General features: G+C 36.7%; 1 protein-coding gene across 1 annotated transcript; it reads right to left on the minus strand.

The window, feature by feature from the left end:
- Positions 1-355: 355 nt before the first annotated feature.
- Positions 356-10,582, minus strand: LOC119617214 (E3 ubiquitin-protein ligase TRIM17-like). Its single transcript, XM_037976645.1, has 7 exons — positions 10,377-10,582; positions 8,008-8,596; positions 7,832-7,927; positions 7,520-7,753; positions 2,680-2,827; positions 2,562-2,588; positions 356-2,472 (listed from the first exon to the last, which is right to left on the minus strand). Exons 2-7 carry the CDS (start codon positions 8,584-8,586, stop codon positions 1,880-1,882), a joined length of 1,677 nt encoding a protein of 558 aa, XP_037832573.1. The 5' UTR covers positions 8,587-8,596; positions 10,377-10,582; the 3' UTR covers positions 356-1,879.
- Positions 10,583-11,318: the final 736 nt, after the last annotated feature.

Here is an 11,318-nt window from a genome sequence, read left to right on the forward strand (position 1 = left end):
CACCCATCTTGAAAAGTTTTCCCCCTCCAATATACTAATGTGCCACAAACAAGAAATTAAAATCATCAACCATTGCAATTTTATTAAGTTGTATCCATATAAATGGCCCACCCTGTAGTTTAATCATAGCAATGCGGTAAACCAGAGCTATGATCATGTCTGTTTGTTAAGTTAATGTTTGTGCAACAGTTGCAGTAAAACTTCTTGAAACATTAAGAATTGAAAGCTGCTTTTAAACAATAAGTGTCTTACACTAAATACCTCTTTATATGAAAATAAAGTATTTACCCTTTGTTTAAAAGTCCATGAAGTGTTTATGTTTAGATGGCATATTGTATTAGGAGTTACACAGGTAGTCAACACTTTGAATATAATACACTATACCAATGTCAGTCTCAACATAGCCCCTCTCAGACTAGTTGTTAGTTCATCAGTTCTGTCATTCTGGTTCAGAGTTTTATACATAAGAAACTCAAGGAAGAACAAAGACATTTTCAAACATGAGATTTATTACAGCGTTTATTTGACATTAGCAACTTATTGTGGGCTTTTTGATAGTAGTGAAGTGGAAGAGTCAGGAGTTATTTGAGTCAAGAATGAGCTACTGGAGTGATCTGTGGATACAGAAGTTCATACATATTTATGGTCTATGGAAATTAAAGGAAACAAATATATACAGTTACAGCAAAGATATGTTTTCTGGCATTCATTTTACACTAAGGCATTGTTTACACCTGACCGATCTCCTGGAAACGTTAATTTCCGATGCTGATTGGGAAATCAGCACAGCATGATACCTTAATGCTGTGCTCAGTATCATGCCAGGTCACTAGCTGATGCTGACACGTGCATGGGTTCAGACATCAGTCTCTCAAGCATGAAGGCAGTTACTTCCAAAATGGTAAATACACAAGAATTTGTTTGAGTATTTTGAGTGAGGTTGGTTTGCTGCTACATGTTAAAAAGGGTGAATAGCAGAAACAGCTCTCTGTCTGCCAATGTTACTGTTGTTATTTAGTCATACACATGCAGAACAGCTATTGACTGCAACTGTCTGTGGTGCGCATGTCTGATTTCATATGCTTGGGCTTCCTTTGAAATGCAACAGGGGGTATCCAAAAAGTTCCACTCTAGAATATGAATTTTAATATCAGAGAATCCAATTGCAGCTGTTGTGTACATGAATGGCCAAAGCACATCAGAAACACCTCAGTTTCATTAAAAAACAGCACAGTGTACACTGGGCCAAAACCCCACATAAATTCCACTTTTTATCCACAAAAAACACTTTGTAAACAGTACTTTTTAAGAAAATGTTAACTTGAAACAGTTAGCTTGTTTAAAACAATGGTTCTCAAAGGTGAGGTTAGGATCCCACCATGGGTTTTAAAACATTAAGTTTAAATAATTTTAAAATAATTGATTGATTGATTCATTCATTCATTGACATAATTACTGTGAGAAGAAAAATGTTCTGCAGTTTCCCTCTGGATAATGGTAGGGGAAATGCTGGACCAAGCCATGCCAATGTGCTCAGGCCCCAGAATCCTAAAACATTACCCTAATGACCCACTGCATTCTCCTAATGCCCCTGAAGATTTCAAGACCTTGCAAAGATCATCCATGTTCTGATTTTTTTACATCATAGCAGAGTCATCATTCAGTGTGATGGGTCCTAAGGCTTTACTTGGTCAACTTACATTAAATACAATTGATACATAAAAGCAATGCTAGTGGAAGATTGATAGGCACAGCTGAGAATCACTTGCCCAGTGCCCATTTTGTTCTACAAATTGTTATGGAATAAGACTCAGTTGATGATTACTTGGCAGAACATCTGGGTATGTACAATCTTGAAGAAGTTTGACCCAACAACATTTCACTGCTGTTTAGTCATTTTTTCTTTAATAGAGTCAAACCAAGCACATAAGGATTCTCGGCGTTGTATTGAAACAATAACCAAAGGCTCAGATTTTTTTGCTCCACTATATAAGTAAAAGTATGGAAAAAGCTTCCCAGTGAAACTCTCCCCTATGAAAGAGTGAATATGCAACTTCTCATTCACATCATAGAATGACACTCTGCCTTCCTCATAGTCCAGATAAACCCCCACTATTCTTGGTCTGGGACAGAGGTTGAGAGTTTTGCAGGGTGAATCATTAATGCGATAATCAAACCCCATTTTTCCTATGGAATAGAATCCATTCATGGTTTTCACAAGGACCTTATCAGATTTGTCAACTGTTTCCAGGGCAACACCAATGTCCCAGTCATTTCTTAGGCCCACTTGGACCTCCCAGTAGTGCCGCCCAGAGGTGAAGCCCTTTGTTCCAAGAGTCATGGGTAACCAAAACCTCAGTGAACCATCAGGTGATGTCAATGACTTTGCCTTTTTGGAGTATTTCATACGACTCGCAGATTCACTTATAACAAGGCCAGCACCAGCAGCTGATTCATTAAAGGTGACAGACTCTAAAAAGAGAGTGAGACTAGTTGAAGCCATAGTCTTTAATAACTTCAGTAAGAATTGAAAAGTAAATTAAATCAGTACTTGATCTAACCTTTGTACTGTCTCATTCTGGTCAGTTCTATGAGAGGTAAAAACACAGGAACCAAGTAAAATACAATTGCAAAATACTGACAAACATATGAATAAAACAAATATAATAGATTCTTTACCTGTATTTGTCACCATCTTCAGTTTTGTTTGAAAAGTGGTCACAAGATGAGACATGGCTCTCCGCAATGTTTGCATGCACACATCTGAGTAAACCCTGATCCTGGACCAGTCATTGGTTTCTGATGTGGTGTTCAAGGCCTGCAAAGTCTGAAATAATTCATATATGGATTATAGTGAGCAGTAGCTTCGGTTTGTTTTTAAATTCCAACACTGCACATGTGGGGGATGAGAACTGATACTTTAACCTTCCTATGGTCTTTAGGTCAAACTGACCCGAAATTACATGGGCTTCTCTACCTTTCTCTATCTCTCTCTTTTGAGGGCTTCAGGAGGGTTAAAGATGCAAGAAGAAAGCAAATAGGGAAATTTTATTTATTTATTTTGCTATATTGTAAAATCATCACAAAACCAGTAAGCAGTGAAATTTGTGTTTTGGTTAAGTATTGATTAAACAAAACAAAAACTTTTTTTAATGTTGGTTTTTTCAATTAAAGTCACAGTGAAGAGACTAGTTAAAAACTGACACAAACACTTTTCAATGAAGCATTGGTAACCATGAAATAACATTGATCAGCTGTATGGCGTCAAATTTACGCCAAATGCCAAATGTCCAGCATGAGTGTGTATTAGGCTCTATGTGCGCATTGAACATTCCATGCGTGCACATTTCAGTGATCACGAGCTACTCTACTGCAGGGCACAAAATTCAACTCATGTGCACGAGTTGCAACTCTCAATATATCAATTTGAGTTGTTTTCAGCCACATGTGGCTCTTTAGCGCTGCCCTAGTGGCTCCCTGGAGCTTTTTCAAAAATGTTTGAAAATAGGAAAAGGTGGGGTGGGGAATATATTTTTGTTTTAATATGGTTTCTGTAGGAGGACAAACATTCATAACGTTTTCTAATGCTGTAAAAATGTGTAGAATAAATATTAAAGCTGTGTCCAAATTCAGGGTCTGCATCCTTCGAAGGACGGAGTTGTCGGCTGATTATGTCATAGCGTAGCGACAAAGCCTGTCCGAATTTGAAGTCTCCTTCAAATGCGGCCTTCTTTTCCCCAGATTTGAAGGATGGTCCCATATCACATAATTCATTGCGGGTCCAAACCGGGCGTTCAAGCGGCAATGATGGTGAAGAGCGGCAAATTATTTTGCTATATTACACTTTAGTTTAGTTTAGTTTAGTCATGCTTAGATCTGTTTAGTTTAGCTTAGCTTATTTAGACAATTAGTTATCATTGTATCTTGTACCTGTCTGTAATTTTGTTTCATTATCATGTTCTGTAACTTTGTCTGTAATTTTGTTCTTGTGTTGTAAAGCACTTTGAGTTGCCTTGTGCTGAAAAGTGCTATATAAATAAATGTACCTACCTACACAACATGATTTTTTACAACGTTTTTATGTGGCTTTGAAAGTCTCAAATATCTGCTCGGTTCATCAATACATCACCTAATTGCAATATTATTCTGACATTTTCGGACATGTCTGCTCCCGCCTTATTAGCAGCCAGCTCCCCTCGCCAGCTGTCAGCTGGCAGAGCGCTCCAGGTTCAGTATACCGGAGGAGAACGCCTGACTCCCGGCACATTGTTATAAAAACTCCAGCTAGCTTTCCCAATGAGTGGAAGATAAACACTGATATTACGTAATATCTAGTTGTAAAATGTTTGGTTTACTAAAGTATTTCATTTATTCCTGAGCAAATTGGTTTGACTGATTAAAGTTAAGCCTTCAAACATAATAGGTTTATTTAACTGCAATGACTTATCTGAGATCTGGAGAGTATTATATTTGAAAATGAAATATTTAAAATTTTTAAATTAATAAATCATGAATGCTCATTATGTATACACTTAGTCATTTTGATTATAGGCTAATGTAGGCACTTAAAGCCTGTGTTGCCTTCATTATAAGCCTTATATAAGGCTTTTTTTTTTTTTTTGCGGCTCCATACAGATTTGTTTTTTGTTTTTTTGGTCCAAAATGGCTCTTTCAACATTCTGGGTTGCCGACCCCTGGCCTACACTCATAGAATCTGGGGTTACAGTACGTAACCAAAGTTTTAATTGTATCAGAAGTGTAAAGCTGGTTGGAATAAGAAAAGTTTGAAAAGTTTTTTGGAAAGTTTAGACAACTGAAAAATCATTTTTTTATTTTTTCGTTTAACTTTGAGATTCATTGTGCTCAGTTTGTTTTATTACTCAGTGTCTCTCTGTGTAATTGGCCATTTCCCCCTCAGTCATTCTTCCCTTCAATTAACCGTTCACACCTGCTCCTCTTGTTAATTTCTCTCAGATGTTCCCACTAGTAATCATTCCTCCCGACCTACATATATACTTAGTTTGCTGTCACTCATCATTCTGTCATACTGTTTGTTTGCTTGCCTGTTCCCTGTGTGCTTCTTGTTGTTCAGTTGCCCCATCAGCTTTTTATTTTGTTTTTAAATTCCTTACTTTATGCACTCAGTCCTTGTGTTTTAGTCTGCATTTTTGGATCCAATTTTACCAATCCTTAACACTTAATGTCCATTGTATGAAACTGAAGCAAAATGTAAGTTTTCTGGGAGGTGACATGTTATACTTTTGGAGCCAGAGGCTGTACCATGAATATGAAATTTCAGTCTACACACCCTCCAAAATTGCTAACAGTCTGTTGTATGGTCAAACATAACGCAATTTATTTAGGTCACAAATAACTGATTGAAACTGAACATACAGTTAAAACCAGAAGTTTACATACACTATATAAAAAAGGTATGCATTTTTTTCACACTGTCCGATGTAAAATCAGAATAAACTTTTCCCATTTTAGGTTAAGTAGGATTTTTAAAATTTATTTCTATTTGTTAAATGCCAGAATCATTAGAGAGAGAATGTTTTTAAGGCAATTTTTATTACTTTCTTCAAAGTCAAACTTTAAATACACTAAGATTACAACGCTTTTAAACAATTTGGGACATTTGATGTCATTTCTTTGGAAGCTTCTGATAGGTTTACTGATAACATCTGAGTTAATTAGAGACACACCTGTGGATGTAATTTAAGACACACCTGAAACACACTACTTCCTTGTGTAACATCATGGGAAAGTCGAAAGAAATCAGCCAAGGTATCAGGAAGAGAATTGTTGTTCATTTTCTAGATGCCTGAAGGTGCCTCGTTCATCTGTACAAGCAATTACACGCAAGTACAAACAAGATGGAAATGTCCAGTCATCATACTGCTCAGGAAGGAGAGGGGTTCTGTGTCTCAGAGATGAACGTGCTTTGGTCCAAAATGTGCATATCAACCCAAGAACAAAAGCAAAAGACCTGGTGAAGATGCTGGCTGAAGCTGGTAAGAGTGTGTCATTTTCCACAGTGAAACGAGTACTGTCAACATGGGCTGAAAGGCCACTCTGACAGGAAGAAGCCATTACTTCAAAAGAAACATAAAAAAGCCAGATTAATGTTTGCAAATGCACACAGGGACAAAGACCTTTGTTTTTGGAGACATGGCCTGTGATCTGATGAAACTAAAATTTAACTGTTTGGCCATAACAACCATTGTTACGTTTGGAAGAAAAAGGGGGAAGCTTGCAAGCCTGAGAACACCATCCTGACTGTGAAACACGGGGGTGGCAGCATTATGTTGTGGGGTTATTTTGCTGCAGGAGGGACTGGTGCACTTCACAAAATAGATGGCACCATGAGGAAAGAACATTATGTGGAAATACTGAAGCGGCATCTCAAGACATCGGCCAGGAAGTTAAAGCTTGGGAACAAATGGGTCTTCCAAATGGGCAATGACCTGAAGCATACTGCCAAACTGGTGACAAAGTGACTAAAGGATGACAAAGTCAATGTTTTGGAGTGACCATCACAAAGCCCTGATCTCAATAATGTCGAAAAATTTATGGCCAAAGCTAAAAGAGGCATGTACAAGCATGGTGGCCTGCAAACATGGCTCAGTTCCACCAGTTCTGTCAGGAGGAATGGGCCAAAATTCCTGCCAACTATTGTGAGAAGCTTGAAGCTTGTGGAAGGATATCCAAAATGTTTAAGTCAAGTCATACAGTTTAAGGGCAATGGTACCAAATACTAATGAAGTGTATTTAAATGTTTGACTTTGAAGAAAGTAATCAAAATTGCCTTAAAAACATTCTGTCTCATTATTCTGGTATTTAGCAAATAGAAATAATTTTGAAAAATTCTAACTGACTTAAAATGGGAAAAGTTTATTCTGATTTCACATCAGACAGTGTATGTAAACTTCTGTTTTGAACTGTATTTTAAAAAGTGTATACTTGAACATATAGCAGCAAGGTAAGAGTTACGTGGCTCAACAAAAATCAGCACCTGAAAAAATGTTTTTTAATCAAGAAAATGTCTTATTTGTTTACATGGAGGAGCAGGACCTAAAAATTGGGCTTGTCCTTTGTATCGTCAAATTCTGTCTTCCTGTCCTGTCTCTACTTATAATATATACGTAGGTGGATGATGTGGATTCACACTTTGCACATCACCACTCATGTGGTTAGCAGGTTGCAAAAGCTGATTATGTACTGTAACTATGCCTATTTTAATTATGCAACTGTTTTCATCTGACCTTTTTTCATCAGAGAAGGTATTTATATGCTTCAAGTCTGAGACTAAATTTTATAAAACTAAATTCCAGCTAATTTGAATGTGTGTATTCATGTACTTAAATTTGAAAGTTTTCTCAAAATGAACTCATACAATGACAACTCATAATTAGTTAAGTTCATGATACATCCTTCAGAAACTCTATTGTTCAAGTATAGGATTGGCACCCTGTTATTCCATGGCTTAGTTATGAGACTGTTGGTTAGGTTGACTAACCTGCAGAAGTTGAAGATAGTCTTCATTTTGTGAAAGCTCCTCTAGCTCTGAGTGTTTCCTCTGCAGAGCTGTGATTTCCTCCTCCAGCTCTTGAATCATCACTTGGTCCTGCTCCTGGGATTTTCTCAGCTTCTTATCAATGTTTGATTTCAGTTTACTTTGAATCTCTTGTATGTTCTCCATCAGATTATTGAGAAGCTTCTCACCATCTTCAATCTCTTTCTCCACGTTCACCTGTTTAAAAGACAATCTTCTAACTGGCAAAAAATTACAATAACTGGTATTTTATGAACGGAAAGTTTGTCTATTTACTTTTCTCATTTCTGAGGAATTCATAAATTCTTCAATCTTCTCCTTTCTCTGATCAATCATCAGTTTGATCTTTGCTTGGTTGGACTCAATATTTTTCTGAAATTATAGGAGAATAAACGTGATTAGACCAGTCATTTCATTTTAGGTTCGTTCAAGTGTAACAAAAACTGTCTCACTTTCTGTTTAGCCCCCTCCTCTTCAACAGGCACTGTCTCATGGTCTTTGTGCTCCACCTCACAGCACAGCAGACAGATACACACTTGTTCACACCTGCAGAAAAACTCAAGAAACCTTATGTGTTTCTCACAGACGCTCTTTTCCAGGTTCTTCATTGGCTCCACCAGCTTGTGTCTCATCAGTGAGGGGACTCTCTGGTGAGGCTCCAGGTGGGCTTCACAATACGATGTCAGACACACCAGGCACGATTTGGATGCCTTGAACTTGTCTGTGCAGACGTCACACTTCACCTGCCATGGTGCATCGGTGCTTTCGAGCACCTCGATTTTTCTCTTCTTTATTTGAACTGAAATTTCTGCGATGACTTCATTTGTAGAAAATTCCGGCCTGACGTGGAATCTTTTGTTACACTCCGGGCAGAGGTAAAACTCACTGTCGCTCCAGTGTTGACTGAGGCAGGTCCGGCAGAAGTTGTGACCACATGGTGTGGTGACCGGTTCAGTGAAGACTTCCAGACAAATCATACACCGAAAACGATCCTCTGGTAAGGAAGCGGTAAGGAGGCTGAATGCTGACATTATCTGACCTCTGTTGAAAAAAAATCTGAATTTAAAAGGATAGTCTTGTCGTTTTTGGATATATGTTCTGTCAAATAGTTATCAAGTTAGTTAGTGTCTTAAGTTGACTCAAATTTATTTATATAGCACTTTACAGTAACAAGGCACTTTAAAGTGCTTTACATCATAAAAGCACAAAAAAACAACTAGAGGTGGGTGATATGGCAAAATTTGGTATTGGTCCGATACTATGTAAATGCAGGACCATTACCCCAATACAAATTCGATAATAATACTTTGGAATAATAAAGAAGAATGCCTAATGAAATAGGTAAATCTGAATTAATTTTCTTGACCTTTAAGGGTTTTTGTGATTTCTAAAAAAATTTTTCCCCCTTTGGATTAAGTTTTAGTTAAAACACATGAATGAATTTGGGCAAAGTTTATAGGTAAATAGAAATATTCATTAACATAATAAAGGTTTTGTTTAGAAACAATGGAACAGTAACAAAACAAAATTTTGATTTTTTTTTTCCCCCCATAAATAAATAAAGTGCACAAAATTTTCACTCAAGAACAAATTAAAACAAATTATTTTTTTCTGGTTGAATGTGCAGAAACTACAATACAAAAAAAAATCCTTTCATACAGGGGAGAAACTGGAAATAAAGTATTGATCTTTCTACATTTACATTGATCAATATCAATACCAGCATTGGTATCAATATTATCAATATTTAGAACAATCCAACCACCTCTAGGGACATCAGTCAAAGAGAGTTGAGTGTGGAGAAGGAAGTAAAAGTTTTTGTCCAGGCTAGGCTAATGGCTAGCCAAACAAGGGCTTGTTTTTTTATTGTTTTTTTCAAGCTTATAAAATAACTTTCTCAGAAATGACATATCAGTGTAAAAGAACATTAGCTAATATTAAACAAAATTGTTAATTTTGATGCTGTTTTCTCAACCAAATGTCAGTTTTTAAGTCTTGCTCCCCTCTTTTTGTGTCCTCCTTTAATTTAAGTTGTGGAGCTTGGAGAACTTTGAATACTATTACATTTATTTCTGTTGGTGTTATGATGTTTGCATGTCTGTATGAATGTTTTAAACCACTGCAAAACAAGTCTAGCTACAGGTATTAATAAAGTGACCTTGATCTTGGCACACGTACCTTACTATAGTAACAAGGAAGTTATTTGGTTGAGAAAACAGAGACAAACTAAGCAAATACTGTCACGGAAAAATGTAAATGTTTAATATTAGCTAATGAAGTGTTCTTTCACACCAGTATGTTGTTTTTGAGAAAGAGTTGTTTTATATGCCTGAAGAATGAGAAGAAAAATGGCATTTGTTTGGCTAAACATTACATTAGCTTGGACAGAGACTTTTGCTTCTATGACTATTGTCACGGCTGATACAGTGCTAACTATTGATAACTATTTGATGTCACTTCAGAAATGACCAGACTATTCCTTTAATGCATTATATGCTTTATATAGCACTTTGAACCACCTTGTTGCTGAAAAGTGCTATATAAATAAATTTGACTTGATTTATATGTATTCTGTCGAGGTTGTAATGTTATCTGTAATATGTAAAAAATGTATGATATTCTGAAAATAGAAACAAAAAGTGAGCTAAAAAGACAGATAGGTGTTTGGAACCCAGTCTACCAAAAGGCTGCACACAGTGCCAGTTCGGACGCGCCCAATGAGTCATGCTTTCATGAATCATGTCAAAACTCTGGGTCACACTCTTACAAATATATATTTTAAAACAACAGAAACTGCTAAATTAGCTTCAGAATAACTCACCTTGCTTTAGTTGTGGAGTAAAATTGAAAAGTTCCAAGTGTCGCTCACATACGAGATGGTATGCCACAATTAAGAAACTGCAGACAGTCACTGCTCCTCTTGTATGGAAACAAAGTACCAAAATGTTAGATGAGCCAGACTCTGGCACTGAGTGGGTGTGGTTAGGTCACATCAATTTTTTCTGAAATGAAACTTAAAACACTTTTTTTTTTCTGTTTCTGAGGCAAGAAAGACAAGCTGTTTAAACATACTGGATGTCAGGAACGGTGGAGACGGAGGCGAACCCAAAATGCAGACTCATATTTTAAAGAACGAAAAACTAATTTATTGAACTAAGGAGACGAATGAAAACAAAAAGCTGACGTGGCAGCAAACAGATAAGAAATAAATAAAAATACATAAATGAAACCAAAACTCAGAGAACCAGGAACACGGAGTGACGCAAACAAGAGACAAACATCAAACAAACCTTAGACAATGGACCAGCGAGGTATGGAGAGAAATGACCGGGTTTTAAAGTGCAGAGGATAATTGTGGTAAGTGGATTCAGGTGTATGGGAGCAATCATGGGCAGGTGGAGATGGGCGTGGCCAGGAAACAGCAAAAGGGTGACTGGGGAGGAGTGAATACAAAAGCACAAACATGAGGAAGACAGAACCCAAATGAACCAAGAAGAAAAACAAAAACCAGAAAACTAAAAATACGAAACAAAACCCCAAAATACAATCCAGAGAACTAAAATAAAATCAAAACAAAACCCAGCAAAAGCCAAATCACCACACTGGAGAGACTATTTATTGTAGTAAAGTTTTTCTTTGCACGAAATGGCTTTTATAGGACTCAACGCCAACATGCATTTATTTCAGATAAAACTAAACTTTCATATTTTATCTTTAGTTTTTAAAATAATTTTATGCAGCAAGTATTTGTACATGTTCTGCA

The sequence above is a fragment of the Kryptolebias marmoratus genome, linkage group LG7 (genome assembly GCF_001649575.2).
Source record: "Kryptolebias marmoratus isolate JLee-2015 linkage group LG7, ASM164957v2, whole genome shotgun sequence".
Classification (NCBI taxonomy): Eukaryota; Metazoa; Chordata; class Actinopteri; order Cyprinodontiformes; family Rivulidae; genus Kryptolebias; species Kryptolebias marmoratus.

Coding starts and splice junctions, on each gene's coding strand:
- LOC119617214 (XM_037976645.1), bottom strand. CDS start 8,586: ATGTCAGCATTCAGCCTCCTTACCGCTTCCTTACCAGAGGATCGTTTT. Junction 7,928..8,007: donor AGGAGGGGGCTAAACAGAAA/GTGAGACAGTTT, acceptor CTATAATTTCAG/AAAAATATTGAGTCCAACCA. Junction 7,754..7,831: donor ATTCCTCAGAAATGAGAAAA/GTAAATAGACAA, acceptor TCTTTTAAACAG/GTGAACGTGGAGAAAGAGAT.